General features: G+C 39.7%; 1 protein-coding gene across 1 annotated transcript in view; it reads right to left on the bottom strand.

Moving 5' to 3' along the window:
• The window catches only part of LOC139718896 (uncharacterized), a 73,648-nt gene that overhangs the window by 51,610 nt on the left and 2,899 nt on the right, over window positions 1–19,139 (bottom strand). The window contains exons 2-4 of the mRNA XM_071630344.1: window positions 17,968–18,370; window positions 16,466–16,621; window positions 15,460–15,601 (exon numbers count right to left, since the gene is read on the bottom strand). Coding sequence (XP_071486445.1) covers window positions 15,460–15,601; window positions 16,466–16,621; window positions 17,968–18,330 — 661 coding nt within the window. The 5' untranslated portion in view covers window positions 18,331–18,370. The remainder of the gene's footprint in view (window positions 1–15,459; window positions 15,602–16,465; window positions 16,622–17,967; window positions 18,371–19,139) is intronic.

Below are 19,139 nucleotides of genomic sequence, written 5' to 3'. Positions count from 1 at the left end.
CAGGGTGGCTCAATCAGTATTAAGGGAAAAAAATAAAACATTATACTTGTGGGCAGTGTAAAACAACACATAGAAGAGTATACAATCCAAAGATAAAATATGAAATGTGTTCCTTTAACAAATAAACATTATACAAAGTTCTGTATTAGTAGTTCACAGCTTTTTGCATCATCTTTATCCATGACCCTCAGTGTTACATTTTCCCACCACACCAATCTATAAATGACTGCAGTTGTGAAATTAAAAATTCAGGTTCACAATTCTCTGACTTCCCACTGTTCTCATGTAGAGCAAGCTGGCAATTGCTTTTCAGCATGTGGCTTTGTGATGGCTACAAACACTGGATGTGTGAAGATTACCACCTTTGCATGCACTACGCAGAGGAACAATGGGCACAAAAGATAGCGCCACCTTAACTCTGACACTGTCTAATCGTTTCCTTCCTCTTTAGTCTAACAAAGAAAAAAAAAATGAGGGAAAGGATAAGAAGGATGTGTATACATCCATGTGCTGCAGGGGCTGCAGGCTGCAAGGTGACTGAATTATGCCCTGGTACCTTGGGTAAAACTTGCACTTCATACATTTGAATGTACGTAAATTTCTACCACAAACAGACACAGGACACTCAAACGTGCACACACATACACACACAGACACACACACATACATGTATATACACACATGCTAACAACAACAAAAAAATGACAGGATACCATGTGCCTGTTGCGGTTGACTATTACTCAGGAAAGCATGTGGAGGAAAATTTCTACCACAAACACACAAACACACAAACACCCAAAACAAAAAAGAAAGAAGAGATATCCATGCCCATGTGCCTGTCCCAGTGAACTGTTAGTCAGGAAAGCATGCACAGATAAACTGTAACCACTTCTTAATACACATCTAGACAAAAGACAAAAGGGGAAGGAAAGGAATGTTCATTTGCCAGCAGATGTTTTGGTCGACTGTTACTCAGGATTAGCATGCAGTGACAAGGGTAAATCACTCTCAAGCATGTATCTCCTCTTCATGTTCCAAGTCAAGTAACGGAGGGGTGTAAGGCAAAACTTTCCCTCAAATGCAAACTGATCCACAATTACTACTAGTCTTTTTTTTCATGCTATTCAAAGCTGGCAGCTCTTGTCAGACATGAGAGAAAAACAAGAGACCCGCGGGTCTAGCGCTCACCTGAGTATCGCAAGTTCACCTTTCACGCAGTCACTAATCTAAATTATTCACAGCTCTACCAAAATTTGACCAGGCATTCTCAAGTAGAAGATGAAAATGTACAATAAGGGCCCAATTAAGATTCCTTAATTTGGGGGGATTGGGGCCCCCTGGGGCCCTCTGGGTGGGGCATGGTGCCCATTTTGATAAATTGAGATCCTGACCCCCTAGGGATGCTACCTGCCAAGTTTGACAAAAATCCATCATGAGGTTTTCAGGAAGAAGATGAAAATGTACAATTCAGGCCCCCATTTGGACCCTTCCAACCACCCCCCCCCCCCCCCCCCCTACCCAAGAGGGGCACCCCTGGATCTCCTATGAACAAACTTGAAACTACAGTCATTAATGTACTCACTCATAGTATTATCTCAGCTCTATATATAACTTCTGATTCTAGAGAAGATTTATAAAGATTCCTTCATTTGGGGGATTTGGGACCCCTGGGGGCCCCCTGGGTGGGGCATGGTGCCCATTTTAACAAATTGAGATCCTAACCCCCTAGGGATGCTACCTGCCAAGTTTGGTGAAAATAGGTCATGGGGTTCTCAAGAAGAAGATAAAAATGTACAATTTAGGCCCCATTAGGACCCCTCCTCACCCCCTCCCCTGGGTCCCAAGGGGGGCACCCCTGATTCTGCCATGAACAAACTTGAAACTACAGTCATCAATGTACTAACTCATAGTATTAACTTAGCTCTATCACTTCTGGTTCTAGAGAAGAAGATTTTTGCAGATATTCCTTAATTTTGGGGGGTTTGGGCCCCCTGGGGGCCCCCTGGGTGGGGCATGGTGCCCATTTTCACAAATTGATTTCCTAACCCCTAAGGGATGCTACCTACCAAGTTTGGTGAAAATGGGTCATGGGGTTCTCAAGAAGACGATGAAAATGTACAATTTAGGCCCCATTAGAACCCTTCCCCACCCCCCTCCCCTGGGTCCCAAGGGGGGCACCCCTGATTCTGCCATGAACAAACTTGAAACTACAGTCATCAATGTACTAACTCATAGTATTAACTTAGCTCTATAACTTCTGGTTCTAGAGAAGAAGATTTTTACAGATTCCTTAATTTTGGGGGGTTTGGGCCCCCCTGGGGGCCCCCTGGGTGGGGCATGGTGCCCATTTTAACAAATTGAGTTCCTAACCCCCTAGGGATGCTACCTGCCAAGTTTGATGAAAATCGGTCTTGGGGTTTTCAAGAAGAAGATGAAAATGTAAAAAGTTTACGCACGACGCACGACGGACGACGGACGACGGACGACGGACGACGCACGACGCACGACGCACGACGGACGCCGGACGAAGGGCGATCGCAATAGCTCACTTGAGCCTTTGGCTCAGGTGAGCTAAAAAAATCAACTCGCAACTTTATATCGAATACTGCGCTATGCCACAGAAATACTGTATGCTGACTATTTGGTGAGGTTTTTATTTTCACAAATTTTGCGACTCAGGTGAAATTCACAAATTTAAAAACATGCAAAAATATTAACTCTCATCCCGACACGAATGTGACATGCACAGATACATTTCTCCGTTCAGTACTGTACTCCATGACTGCCAATTTAACCACTCGTCAAATCTTTGGGAAGTCCCGATTTGCAAAAAATTAGACTTGCTAAATATATGGCATTAATCCATTCAGTGTTGTAACTTATGGATGGTAGGACTCTATATTTCAATTTGCAGAGCAAGTACAATATTACCAGTGCACATCCTTCTTTCCTAGATAGAGTAAGGAGTTCATACTAAACTACAAAACTATTAATAGCAGATTAACAAAGATCACATCCCCTTGTGTCCAATTTCAATGCAACTTACTAGTTATGTAAAGATGGTACGTCACAAACTTTTCATTCCTCAGCAAAACCGGATGCACACATTGAGGCTTTGAACAATACATAGACATCTGTCTCAAACCACGAGCATACAGTGTACACAAAAAATCCCGAATTAACTATGATATCATATTAACATCACGCTGAGCTTACATTTAAATTCCCTCTTGCTTTTAAACTCCTTGATTGTGCTTGGAAATTTCTGAATAAAGCCATGATGGTAATAAACACTGGGTGTGGAGGTATACAGCAGACATCCTGTGCGTTCTCGGATCCTAAATGCAAAGTACACCGTGAAGGACTTTACAGGCTCCTGCTGCAAGGAGAGTAATAACTATTAAGAAACCTGTAACAACTTCCATTATATCTCTAGGAATGGTGGAAAATGTCTTGATTTTTTAGATGTTCCTACATGATACATTCACAAGGATTTCATGAACAACCATCACATTGCAGTTGCTATTAATATCTAAGTGAATTTAAAATCAACATGCCTGTTAGTACAAATGACCCTTTTCTGCTCATCGAATGCATAAGGTGGAACTGCGAACTGGCTTATTCAAATCACTTTGCAACATACCAGAAATGTCAATACTGTGGGTGGCAAGGTCAACACAAAACTCACAAAACCTCATCCATGCAGGGTAGAATGTCTCCATGCATGCCTGCCCCCACAGACAGTCCCTAATAAATGAATCAGTTTTTGAACCATATGTGTGTGATGGTATTGATTTGTTCTCACAGCTCTGGTCAGCAGCATTTGGCATTCAATTACCTATCAAAGGATAAGGTGTGAATTTTTTTCATTCATCATGAACTATGGGCAACTGCAATGAAACATTGACAGGAAAAACACAAGTAGTGTGCTACAGGCATGAACAACTTACTAGATTAGAGGCATAAAGCTGGCATGCGAAATAACCAGAATTTACAGTGAATGAGTGGTGCACTGCAGGGAATCACAATAAGAGTTTTGGTTCTAAGCAGATCAAGCCAATTCAAGAGTTTGTGGTTCTACAGTACTGTACATAGGCAAAGAATTTGTTCTCCCTACTGAGATTAAGCATGTACGTAGTACATGTGAATTGAGTGACATTTCTCCAGTGAAGGGGTTGAAACAATGATGAGAATTAGTCAAGTTTAGTTTACCAGGCATTCAAGCATTCTGCACGATAAATCTAAAGCACTGCGCTTCAGCCATGCATAGTTCCCACCAAACAGTGGCACCACTCGCCAGCAACGATTAGTTTTCCACAGGGTGGGCAGGAACATGTACAATGTACCATGGAAAACTTGGGAATTATATCAGGGTCAACCAGGTCACAACTTCCTCCCTGATACACTACAGGAGGGGACTGCCGCAGCTAGCCTGGCTCCCTTGGGCGTTTGTCTGCCCTCTTACAATCCATCTAGTTTTGAACTTTTCATTCAAACAAGCCAATGGGAATTTTGAATGTACAAGAGAACATGAAGTGTGTCGTGATTTGGAACACACCAGATCCTGGCATTGAACGTGTGTATGCATAGGAAAGGATGTTAAAAGTTGGTGTACAGTTGGCCACTGTCTGTTTTAGTCATAATAAGCCTGTGATGCTCATTGAAACTACACTTTTCTCCTCCCACATGATAGAATTTTGCAGTATTTCTTGTCAAAGTCAAATACAAAGACCATATTATCCATAGTATCCCTTCCACTACACATTCTATAAATAAATCTTATGTAGGGCCTAATTCATTACCACTTGCAAAGTCGTTAAATAAAGGATTAATGGTATTCCACAACAGTGAGGGCCTAAGGGTCAAACGTCATTGACAACGTAGGCCTATAGGCCTACATGTAGACCTCTTCTGTCTGTGCAAAGCTATCACAGGTTGTAAACCACAGGTTTTCTCGTTTTCTTGGCCTCCCTGTTTTAGGTGTTTTTAGTCATGTAGTTCGGGTTATAATTGTAATGTCAATGTATTTTGTCATGCATGATTTACCATTCCCATATTTTTTTTGTGTGTGTGTGTGTGTGTAGTTAATTGTAATATAATAATACCTTGATGTGTTTCAACTGTATTACATGTCTTCTTCATTACAATGACTACATGTATTACTTTCGTAGAGGGCCTACATTGTACCTGGTAAACCTTTTGATTGTACAAATGAGCTGAAAACCAGTTTTGTGCTGAAAGCATTTGTTTGTTTGTTTGTTTGCTTGTTTGTTTTTGTTTTGTTTTGTTTTGGGTTTTTTTTTGTGTTTTTTTTTTCGTAATCCCAGCACAAATACAGCAGTAGACACAAATGCAAATGTACCGGTACAACAAAAATGCATAGAAGTATACTTAGTGGTTTAGATGTTCAGCATACTTGGGTAACACTGCCTATGATGTTCTCATTAAAAAAAAAAAAATCCAGATTTATATAGTCCAATTCCTAAAATCACATTTACCTGTTTAAGTCTCCTTCATTTTACAGCAAACAGTGAATACGCATCTCAATGAAATACATGTAAGACATGACCATCAAGGGCCAACCCAATACAACAAGTGGCAAAAAACGCCAGATGTTACCTCACGGCATTGATTGGCGATACTTATGGTCAATGTCAGAGCTTTTACCCTGGATTTACTGCACACGAGTTTGTTTGTATCATGTACATACACCTGGACATCTGGACAAGATGACTGATTCTATGAATACAGACTCACATGCCATATGACCACACCAAGACAGGAGCATTTGATGCAGTTAATAATGCATCAAAGGCATTCATGCATCAATATATCCTATACAAATCCAACCAAAATCGCAGTTGGTGCCAAAATCACATTCATTGAGAGTTTATATGCATACAATTGCACAATCTACAGAGCTGCATTTTACTGATTATAGTTGTCTGAAGAAAACAGTTAAATTTTTCTGGTTTCTTTTTTCATTCCTAATCATACTAGACTTTTCAGAATTGTTGACGTATACATGTACAACCTTAAACATAAATATTTAATGTTCAACATGTACAAATATATTTTCAATTATCAGTCCAATGAATTTTGCCTTACAAACCTTCACCAAGTCAACTGCCAAATACTATAGGTCCTATTCATTCACCTTAGTGCATTACATATGGAATTGTCACAACTTCTCATTAATGATGATGATGATGGCTTCTTGTATACCACTGGTACCATATCTGCCTTTGAAGGGGCTCATGGTGCTTATGATAAAGAGAATCAACTGCCCAATGTTAAATTTAATATATTCCTGAGCACTAACAAACTCCCTGAACACTACAGCCAATGATATGCCACATGTGATAGAGTAGTACAGCAATGATGAAATGTGCCACGTGTGCCCTACCCACCACACATGTACACATGGACACAGGCCATATGTTCAGTAGGTCTGACGTGTACAAGCCACTCCACTACACACGTCACTCCACTACGCACACAGAAGCATCCCCACAGACACACAACCACACACACACAGACAAACATGAGCCAGGGACACAACTTGTGTACTTAAGCAACAGGTGAGTAATTTCATCCATGTATTATAATTATGGTCTGCCAACAGGGGGGTGTCTCTAAAAAAAAGGCCACATTTATCGCAACATTCTCACTCGGTTTGACTTCATCTTCAAACCTCCTAAAGCACTACCGATGTAACAGACATTAGTCCAAGTCCTTAATAGCAAGAAAAGATCTACAGCACACAATGTTTCAGAATATTTGGGCATGATTACCAAAAACAGTGGCATAAACCTGCTTGGGTTAATCATCTTAGTTTTACAAACAAGATACAGTACCTGTACACATATGGTTGGAATCATATGAGGAAAGTTCAATATTTGTATACAGGGGGACATCATTCTTCTTTTGCATGAAGGACAATCAATCCTTGTCCTACTATATTGTACTTCACTTGAGCAGTTGCCTATCACTTACACGACTCAAGATGAAGACTGTAGTGTAGTAAATTCAAACACATTGAGTGCAGTACAGACATCGAACAACATCATTAGGTAACAGCCAGTCGCATGTCTCAGAATAATAAATATGCGCTGAAGTCCCCCCCCCCCCAACTTGTTCAATTTCTAGAATGCAGCAGACACGCAATGACTCATTCAGTTAATATACAAGCGAGCGTTTTCATGCGCCATCCCTTAAATCAACTCTCGTCATACAAAAGAGTTTGATGATGACGACAAGCTCTACGTCATGGCCTAATAGCGTCACGCTAAACAGACACTCCACATTGTAGGGTAAGCGGGAAGATGCCTGTTACCTCGCATGTCCTTGATTGGGGGGGGGGGGGAATAGTGCTAGTCTTTTTCTAGACTGTCATTATTTTCATATCAGTGATTGCCAATAATTTTCCAAATCATTTGTGCAACAACTCTTGTACCACTACCTGGTACTCCTTGTAGTACAGACCTAGTCCCAAATGAACCCATATGAAACTTACTACATTTGATTCCCCATCTTCTACACCTAATCCATGAATTCACATAATCTGAAAGAAACAGATAAAAATCCTGTCTGTTCTAAGGTCATTCATACTACATATTGTACTCGCTACTTACATCACAAACAAAGGCAAGTCTAATCATGGACTAATGAGAGATAACCACTGGATGAGATCCTGGAAAACAAACTGAATGGAGCCTTGTCTTTCCATGATAGCAAGACAGTGGGTACAAGAGGCACACAGATCAAGGTATAGCAGGCACAAGACTAATACCCAGAGGCCTGCCCCGCTGGGAGACTGCACGCTAATTCCAAGGATTGTGCGTTACTTGGCAGGAAGAGGGCGGTTACTGCACACGCCGTGTATCACAGCAACATAGAAGCATGAGGGTCGGCGCATTTCGAGCCCACATGTAGATCCGCACTGGGTCACCCACCAGACGAAGGGCACGTCGCATCGCATGACTATGTCTCAAATCAAGCCGTGGCTGGCAATCCCCACCAATTCTTCAATCATATCAGTCTACACAAGTATGAGTACACTACATGTTAATTCCAAACTAATGTCATCAAATCTGTCTTCACATGCTTGCTGATTTGGAAAAAAAAAATACTTCTGATATGATTTTTGTCAACAAAACAGGAAGCTTCAAGTCAACATCATTCTGTAACCAATAAATTAATATCAAACACAGGAATCTGTCAGTAGATTGGGGTACAGTCATCAACATATTCTGGCCTTTCAACCCATTTATCATTAAAAAAAGCTCTTCCATATCTCTGAAAGGTGACAGTTATCATTAGTGTTTGCTGTGGCACTCCCAACAGCAGGATACACTACAAGAAGTAGTCATAACAGATGTGCTCTGAATAAAAAACTGATTCCAACAGTACATGACACATATTCACTTGAGTGAAGCTAGTAGCCTGCATGATATGACATGACAACAGTGACACTCCAGGAAACCTTGGCAAAAGTTCATGAGACGGTGCACTTCTTGGCTAAACACATGAACACAGCTCCTGAAAGCTCATCAAAATACTTGAATATCAATCCCCATTTTTACGCACTTAGTGTCATATGCTACTACAATCTTGGCAGTCACTTTGAACAGAAGATAAGGGGAGGACACGGCTAGAAATAGATACTGTACTTGCTGCTTTTGGCCAAGTGTTCATAACATTCACAAGAAATATCACTACACTGTTCACTTGGATATTGCATCTCAATGTCAAATATCTGCCCTTGTGGCTCCCAGAAGGCAAACCATCGAGCATAGATGTGATAAAAACAGGGAAACACAATTTAGCAAGTTACTGTACTTTTATACTGGGGTGGTCCACATTACGGGATATCTTGATTAGCATAGTACAATTTGTATGTACTATGTGCATCAATACTTTTAACAGTAAACACTTTTCAACAGGTCTTAATTTTGAATGTCAGTCCTTTTTGATCATCACTATGGGCACATTGATATTTTTTTAAAACCAGAAAGAACCTCACTCATACTCTGTTCAAATTAATACATTATGCTAAGAAAAAATGAGGAACTGATCATCTGTCATTAAAGCCATGATCAATAGAAGAAATGGGAGGGGGAGGGGGGTCAACAACCAGCCCATTCCAGAGAGAAGCTTACTGCACAGTGTACAACAGTGACAATCCCTATTCTTTCCAGAGCAAGTCTCACAAAATGCCCACCAGAGCGGAAAGAACTAGTTCACATACGATAGTGCATTACAGCCAAAGTGGCTAAGTGGTTCAGACCATGCACTCTCAATCTGTGAAATACCTGGCTCAAGTACAAGGTGTGAGCTGGCAGCAGTGGTTGTGCCCTGGGGCAAGGCACCCGATCCTCATTGCCAAGTGCTTTGGAGGGGGCTTTTATTAGTCCCATAGTAGTTTGCTCAATCAATAATTTTGATGTTTCCTTCTTGGCCATTTCAAATTTTAACACAAACAAACAAAATCACCTGTTAGACTCTAAGACATCTACATTACATGATTCTCACATATATATGTGTACATATTCCATCAGGGGAACAATTGGATAATTAGCATCCTGCACAAATACATGAACAAGAGCAGGACATACATGTAGCACTACTACTGACTCATACTGCAACACACCTCTGTCCAGCCATGATCAATATATAACACTGTGTCCACATTCTGAATTATTATACAAAATGAAGCCATCCCAACTCATTTATTCATATGTGGGATTAATTTCCCTTTGAAATTCTCACCATTTTTTGCTGACGTCAACAACATGACATCAACACATCCCATCATGACCCAAGTCTAAAACATAGAACCGAAATATATCGGATTTTGCACGAGTATACCTATCAAGATCATAATTCTTTTATAAGGATACTATTTACTATTTATTCACACAAACATAAGTGTACTCAAAATCTCAGAAATTGCATGAAATATTTGGAGTTGTAACTCATCTGAGTAATCACATAAGTGCTTACAATGTACTTAATTCTCCATGAATTTGTTGGAAAGATATGAGAGTTGTGATTTCACAATCTTGCATCATAAAGGCTCTCTCTCTTGCAGCCTATGCACACATTGTATAATGAAGATTTCTCAACCATGCACTCGCCCGTCATTAGCGGAGCTTCCTCTCCCCGTTTCTCTATTTTGAGGGCGTCTATTTCAGGCGGGCGGGAGTTCGACCCCACCGAAAGGAAATAGTCTGGCCACGGGGTGATCAAGGAACTGGAGTTAGGCCGTGAAGTCTTTAGCCACACGTACCCAGGACTCATTTAAGATTCCAACGTAGTGTCACCATCTGCAGCCTCAGTGAGTGGCCGCACGGGGACAAAGGCCAAGGCCCCCCCCCCCCTTTGCGGTGTGCTTCAAAACAAATACTTCCCATTTCCCATGTTCTCATCATGTCCTCTACCACACCAATCAAAAACAGGACGCGTCCGAGCGTGTACACACGAAAACACAAGTAAGCAATGTGCTTCCGATGCATCATATCAGGATAGAGGATCAAATTTGTATTTTGTTTTGCCTTTTTTTTAACCGCAAATGAAATAAATAGGCCTATTATAATCCTTGAGTGCTGGTGACAATGACATGACAATAATTCTGCTCTTCATAACCTTTTCCTCCTAAAACCACACTTCCATGTAAGTGCTTTCTGGGGTTTTTTTTTAACCATTTCACAGAACTAGAAGCAAACAGTAACTCCTGCAGTAAAAATAAAATATTGATTTCCTGACCGGAAACAGAGTATCAATGCTATTGACATTTCATGTTTAATGTCATCAAACTGCATGCAAATGCCAACGTACATGAGGCCACATACCGAATTTGAGATAGCACTACTATCCAACATGACATGTGCTACCTATTATTGGGGGGGGGGGATTGTTGGGGCAAAATTTTATGGAATTTTCTTCATTTGTCATTATTATTTTGGTCATCATAGTATACACTGTTAGTCAACAAGGCTTATATTTCCACAACTAGTTATAAGGATCAACCCATGAAAACCATCAACACTGTATGGCCCATTGCAAATGACATTAAGTTTTTACTTAACAAAACAAAACCATAACAACAACAACAAAAATTACTTGTATAAAAAAAAACAAATAAACAAAAACACAAATAAACAAACAAATTAACAATAAATGAATTCAACTATAACCAGGGGGTAAATAAGCTAGAATGTAGAAAAATAAACTTCTTTTGGATAAAAAAAATACATACATATTATATATAAAAATTACACTGTACCATCGAAAAAGAAAGTATGTACAGGGTTAAAATTGAATCAGGTTATTTTCATCGTTTCAAAAGAACTCTAACCTTTGGGTCATACATATGAAAGACATCCAAAAAAAAAGAGGTCATTTTAGCATATCTCGCTTGCATTTCGGTGCTTCTTGTTCTTCCACATGCAACAGATCTATAATCAAGCCATTCACACAAGAAATCAAGTGATTCCAAAATTCAATCATGGGCAACAAACAAATGCCACAACTGAAATGTATTGCTACATTAATGACAAGCATCTTCCTACATGTATCACTACTAGCCCTGGGAATAATAGACAAGATAACACAAGGTAGAACAAAGAATGTGATTGCTTTCGTAAAGTGTTTTTCATTTTACAACACATATCTTATAACTCGTACTGTATTCTAAGTGTGTAGCCCTAGACTAGGTTGACATATCATGGGTGACAGATTTAAAAATAAATAAATAACTGACTGACTAGAAAATTACGTGCACTTCTGATAAATCTAGACTACTGAAAGCTTTCATTTGCAGTGGAAGATGCTCATCACCTAATCAATGGTTTCATACCAACAGGACCTACAACTTGTACAATCAATTTTGCTGTGTTCGCTCACAGTTCACACAACCTACATATTGTACAGGTACAATGTCATTCCAGGCAACATGGATTTAAATATCACCGAAATCTGCCTGCTAAATCACTGCACAGTTATTACATACACGCACTGTACTTCCAAAGCACTTTGCCTGCACCTGCTCACAGACAGAGCTTGACATACCTCGCCATGGACGCTTCAACGGATTGATCAATAAAGACTATAGTAGCACACGCACGAGACAGATACCACCAATTGTTCGCACCACCAACACCACAGATTCAATGTATCACTAATGATATCATGCCATATGGCAGACATCTTCATCAATGTAGCACCGGGCATCTGTTCTTGTGTTTTGTACGACAGTAACCTCTATGTACAAGAATAACACATTCAAGACATCTGTATAATACCGATTTTTTTTTTTTTTAAATAGAAAAAGAAATGTGAATTACTGAAAAGAGTGCATCTATAAATTCTACCATCAGATGCAGGAAATTAAAAAATACCTATCTGCAAGAAAGATTGCTATGAAAAACATCAAAATAACCTCCTTGCCATTAAAAATGTACAGCTCCTATGCAGCTGAGTTTATTCCTGCTATATTGAAGTATACAAAACACGAAGCCATTATACCAATAATAGAGCCATTTTCCTTAAAGGGGATGGCTAGTAACCAATCAGTGGGAATCAGTGGGAATGCTGAGGGATGATTGTTCCAATCCTTGTGGGATTCATTTAAGAGTACATTATATATCTACTGTTGTGTGAAAATTATTTGCTTCAGAACGGTCTCATATTCAAGTAATGTGCAGATTAATGCCCCGTCACTGACCAGGCACGCTAACCTGGAAACATTAAACTGCACATTACTTGAATATGAGACCATTCTGAAGCAAATAATATTCACACAACAATAGATATATAATGTACTCTTAAATGAATCCCACAAGGATTGGAACAATCATCCTCCAGCATTCCCACTGATTCCCACTGATCAGTTACTAGCCATCCCCTTTAACACAACATTTCCTACAATGATGTCAGTCTGCAATATTTCTGATCAAGTGGTATGAGGACCTCCACTGTGCTGCAGCATCCAACAAATATGTTCATACAATATTCACATATATCTAAGAACATAAACCATGCAGAGTAAGACTAACTACAGTGTAAAAAGCTGTCCGTACAGAACCGTGTGGCACATATTTCATTTTAAAAGATCCTCAGATATCTCCTTCCCCCCCCCCCCCCACTTGTTTGGTTTTTTAAAACTACTGTAAAACATGATATATTCGCGGCACGAAATTTTCGCGAATTGGAGCCGACGGCCTTTTTCGCGGCAAGAAATTTTCGCGAATTGTCACTTGCGTTCAATGCATATAATGTAGATAAGAAATTTCGCGAATCTTGGCGCTCGCGAAATTCGCGAAATTAAAATGCACGCGAACATTTCTCGTTTTACAGTACCTGCAGGAAGCCAAAACTATGGTAAGTAAATCACTGCAGCACTATTTCTGTTACGGCAAACAATACTGTCACAATCACACCTCTTTTTTCCCAAAATACTTTGCATTACCACCACTCAAGACACACTTCAAATGTTCATTAGAATGATTAAACCTTAATACACCAGCAGAATCATTTGACTACTTTTGTATTCATATTCATCCCAAACGGAATGCATAATATCTGGCATGCGCATTTCACTCAGATAGAGACCATGACGTTGGAAACAGACAGTGCAGTGCATCTGATATTCATCCACACAAAGTATGCACCGTTTGGGCATAGCGCACTCTAAATAGTGTCTTTGTAGAAACCACTTGTGCTGAATAAGACACATGTTCTCTATACAGAGTGGAGTCTGAAAAAAATGTCCGCATCATTTTGAAGTTATCTCGTTTGAAGTAACATTCAATCATGGGTTTCATGATATGTCTTGGTAGAGTTATCCTCGCGGCATTTCTGGCACCCTTTTCATTTGGATCTTTGCATGCATGACTGAATAACAGACAATCTTTAGAAGACTGCAAAATCTCACTTGCAACAAGTGGCTGGGTAAAAATTAAAACAAATTTTGAAAGAATCTGAAGCATACATGCAAACAATAAGACACACAAACACACACACACACACACACACACACACACACACACACACACACACACAGAGTAAACAATGCATAATGCAGTGTTAACTGGTGGCTAACAAATGAATCAAGCTTATGGATTGGCTTAAGTTTATTGCTGTAAGACGTGCGCACCAGCAAACTATATATAACAAGGAAAAGTAGAAATTACGCGGTGCGTAACATATGTCCCCGCCGGAAGTAGCATTTTGTAACAAAATGTGCAATATAGGTAAAAAATCAAGGTCAAAGGTCAAAGAAGTCAAAGGTCAAAATTCTGTGTAGAAGTTTTGAAGCCCTCACCTAGTGCCATCACATAAAGCAAATGGAATCGAAATTGGGTTAGAAATGGCGAAGGAGTAGCATTTTGTAGCCAATGTACAATATAGGTCAAAAATCAAGGTCAAAGGTCAAAGAAGACAAAGGTCAAAATTCTGTGTAGAAGTTTTGAAGCCCTCACCTAGTGCTATCACATAAAGCAAACGGAATCGAAATCGGGTTAGAAATGGCGCAGGAGTAGCATTCTGTAGCAAAATGCACAATATAGGTCAAAAATCAAGGTCAAAGGTCAAAGAAGTCAAAGGTCAAAATTCTGTGTAGAAGTTTTGAAGCCCTCAACTAGTGCCATCATATAAAGCAAACGGAATCGAAATCGGGTTAAAAATGGCGAAGGAGTAGCATTTCGTAGCAAAATGTACAATATAGGTCAAAAATCAAGGTCAAAGGTCAAAGAAGTCAAAGGTCAAAATTCTGTGTAGAAGTTTTGAAGCCCTCACCTAGTGCCATCACATAAAGCAAACGGAATCGAAATCGGGTTAGAAATGGCGAAGGAGTAGCATTTTGTAGCAAAATGTACAATATAGGTCAAAAAATCAAGGTCAAAGGTCAAAGAAGTCAAAGGTCAAAATTCTGTGTAGAAGTTTTGAAGCCCTCACCTAGTGCCATCACATAAAGCAAACGGAATCGAAATCGGGTTAGAAATGGCGAAGGAGTAGCATTTTGTAGCAAAATGTACAATATAGGTCAAAGGTCAAGGTCAAAGGTCACGACTGAAATTCTGTGTAGAAGTTTCAAAGCTCCCATGTAGTGCTATCATATAAAGCAAACAGAATCAAAATTGGCTCATAAATGACAGAGAAGTAGCAAATTGAAGATTTTGATCACACACGGACGCACACACGGACACACGGACACACGGACGGACGGACGGACACACGGACGGACGGACACACGGACACACACACGTACGGAGCCCGTTTCATAGTCCCCTGCTCGAACTCGTTCGGCGGGGACAACAAGTTAGCTGATCATATCACATTCTTGCAACCTTGAAATCATTTCCTTGAATACATAGGTCACGAGGTCATCTATCTGGTAGCCAAATATCCCCCCCCCCCCCCCTTGTGGATTACACAAAAACATGGCCGGCATCTTACCTGCATCTCCTGATGGAGCTTTGGCTTTGCTCTTAGCCTTCACTGGAGATGCCTCCTCGGGGCGGGGCGGAGCTGCCTGGGTGGACGGGGCAGCAGCAGCCACCACAGGGGCGGCCTTCTTCTGCACCACCTCTTCGACAACCTTTAGAGAAACACACACAGGGCCTTGCTACAATCATTTTGTTTTTGTTTTTCCCCTGCAACTTGCATGATATGGCCAGAAGGCAAATTTTGAAAGTCATTCTTAAAACCTCCTATTTCCCTGAAACTCACACACACACACACACACACACACAAACAAAAACAAACAAACAAACACGAACACACACACACACAAACAAACAACACAAACAAAACCTTGACACAGTCATTACAGGTATTTTTCTACACATTCCTCCATGCAAAAAAAAAAAGGAAACAGAAAAAAAAATATCCCAATCAACAATAAACCCCCCCCCCCCTCAAAAAAAATAATAATAATAATAATGATAAATAAAGCAATAGAGAGATTTTATGGAATTTCATGCACAGGAAAGATGAGCACAAATTCTACGTCATGGAATTGCCACTGTGTGCTTGACTGACCACAAATTCAGAATTTTCATAATTTTATCATCAGCTTTTACATTCCTATTCCTCTTGTTTCACTGCTTTTATTTATGCAAACTAATTTTCAGAGCACATAGGCCTCATCCTTTAAAAAAAAAAAGAAATTAAAACACAGTATGCCCATCTTATATGCTTGTAATGCTGTAACCACACCCAAATACACTCATATAACTATTCCCATAGTGCATTGACCTTACACTAGACTCAAATAGTAGCCCAGGTACTAGTATACAAATGGTACACAGGACTGTGTGCATCACTAAGAATTGTGTGCATAAGGTAATTATGGAATATTCAACCGACAAGGCAAAGCCATGAGGGGACTGAATTCCATAGTTACGACATGCACACTATTCCTACTGATAACGGTCGAATTTAGCATTAATATGAAGAGTACCTTGGGTGGCTTGCTCTTCGTTGTGTGCGATTCCTTTGGTGGAGGGATGGACTCCTCTACAGGGGCAGCCTTGTCCTCCACAACAGTCTCCTCAATTACTGCCTGCTTGGGGGGCTTGGGCTGCTTGGGTTTCTTGGGGGACGGCTTCACCTTCGTCTGGTGTTCAAGAGTTCAGAGAATGGTCCAATTTATCAATTTATATTCAATTTTTAGTTCACGGTAGGTGGTATTCATAGGGATAGAGGATTTTGCCTTTTTATTGCACTTTAGCAATCATCTTTAATGATCACATGCAGCACAGTTGAGAGTAGGTATTGATAGTATTCTTGCAGAAACTACAGTCCTTCTCAGCCATGGCTGTCTTTACTGAAATATCTTTCAGGGTAAAGCAGACATAATTAACAGCAAAGTTGTGCAATACATACCAGCTGTTAAACAAATAAATAAACAAATAACATGATGCACAATGCCATGATTTTGTAGTCCACTGGCCTGAGACTCATATTTCTATATTTGAGGATTGTTTCTCAACACTTCATTAGTGCATTGATGCAATAAGACACTAGACATATTAAAAAAAAAAAAAAAACTGTGAAAAAGAAATACCTTTTGGCATAAACGATTTAAAACTACACATGTACGTCTGGATAGGTAGGTATGTACAGCTCTGTATATGTGTAAATTTCTGGTTTACATGTTCTGTTGATTGTTTGCTGTCATTCGTACAAAGTGAACACTATACACTTGTACGCCATGACAATATCATACCACAAATACAACAACACAATGAAGTCTGCACTGTATTTTCAATCGATTAAGAGTCATAATATGTGCTTCATGTGTACATGTAGGTTACTCTCCGTGCCAAGCATTTGTTGTAAGCATGCGGATGGACAGCAATAATTTGAAATAGTTTACCAACGCTTAAAGGGATGGTACAGTATTGGTGGAGAAGAGAATTGGGCTTTTAACTTTTTGTGAGATACCAAGAATACACTTATGAAATAGTACAGAGCATACCATTTTAAGTGGAGTTCAAAGTTTATTTGATGAAAATCGGGTTTGAAATAACAGAAACATCCAAAAACAAAGTAAAATAAAGCGATCGTAATAAAAGTGTGGGTCCAGTTTTCGATATCTCAGCCATTTCAAAACCAATTTTCATCAATTAAACGTTGAATTCCTCATGGAATTACATGCTCTTTCATATTTCATAAGAGGTTTTTCATTATCTCACCAAAAAAATGTCAGAAACCTGAAATTAGGTCTCAACCAAAACTACAGATCCCTTTAAACACCATACTGGAAATATATTGGAACTGTATCCACAAGTCTCTAGCCTGCTAGCTGGCAGAAATAAATTTCATACCATGCAAATATAAACTAGGCTGCACTGAAGAAACTACTGAATTACAAAACAAACAAACAAACAAACATGAAATCACATACTGTATGCACCTATCACAAACAAATAAAGTCCAAACAGAGTGTTAAGCCTTTACCTTCTCTTCCTTAGCTGGAGAGCTCTTCACATCAGATGGTGGCAGCGGGGCTGGCTGCTCGGCAACATAGGAGTCAAATGCCTGGACGACTGGTACTTCTTGCTGTAAAATCCCAGGGCTGCTGTCTTGCTTTTCGCGCTCGCGCTTTTTCTTCTCGAAGAACGGCTTGCGCTTCTGCCGTTTGGCTTCCCGCTGGTGCTGCTGCTCTTTCTCAAGTCTGGCTCGCTGCTCTGCTACTGCCTGCTCATAGGACTTTTCCTGGATCCCAAAGGCAGAGACGGCATATACCACGAAGGACAGCACCACAAAACCGCCAAACACAAGGAGGGCCAGATTCTGCGGCTCGTACAGATCGACAACCATGATGATGCTGAACAATTAGTCCGTTCCAAAGGAAGAAGAACTGCAAAAATATGAACACCAAATTTTACAGATTATAAAAGCTTTCATCCAAAACTGAACTGGCTGGGCCCTGTTGTTGGAAATTTGACTTGTGATCAAACACAACACACTACAAAAACACAAGTACTGCCAACAACTTGCCTATGATCTATATGTTCCATTGCTAAAAGAGACTTGCATTTGATCGCAAATTGCATTTGAGTTTCGCTCAGTATTTGATGATAAATCATTGTGGACAACACTAATTCAGAAATCAGCTAAAATGAATTGTTGAAATGGCTAGCACATTATCTACACGCTGCAGTAGATGAAGACAGCAAATATTGAATATGTACATTAGAAATATGTGACCTACAAATATAGAGCATTATATGACCTACAAATATAGAGCAAATGCTGAGGTGAAGAAAATACTATACAATTTCCTGTAATACCTTAATTCAGGGTACTAAAGGCTGACTTAACATCCTCAAAATTTTGCCCATTGATAAACAACTCAATTATGCCAATGATTTTAGTCCCTGAAAGCACATACTTTGATTCAACATAGAATTAAGTTACATTGATTAATTGTTTAAACATGTTGATAATTTTCAGTAGTTTTAGTTTATGACTTTTCCATAAAGTCAAATACCATACTTTATTTACATGTATCCATCCCTGCACGCATGCCACTGTAAACTACCATATGCATGAGATTGACCAAGTTTGAGGATGAAGCTCAGACATTAAGGAACTCTGAATTGGTAGTTAAAGGTACACCAGCTGAT

This window comes from Diadema antillarum, unplaced genomic scaffold (assembly GCF_040938485.1).
Source record: "Diadema antillarum isolate AM-2024a unplaced genomic scaffold, OU_Dant_1.0 scf00000101, whole genome shotgun sequence".
NCBI lineage: Eukaryota > Metazoa > Echinodermata > Echinoidea > Diadematoida > Diadematidae > Diadema > Diadema antillarum.
This window is presented reverse-complemented; position numbering and strand designations above follow the sequence as displayed.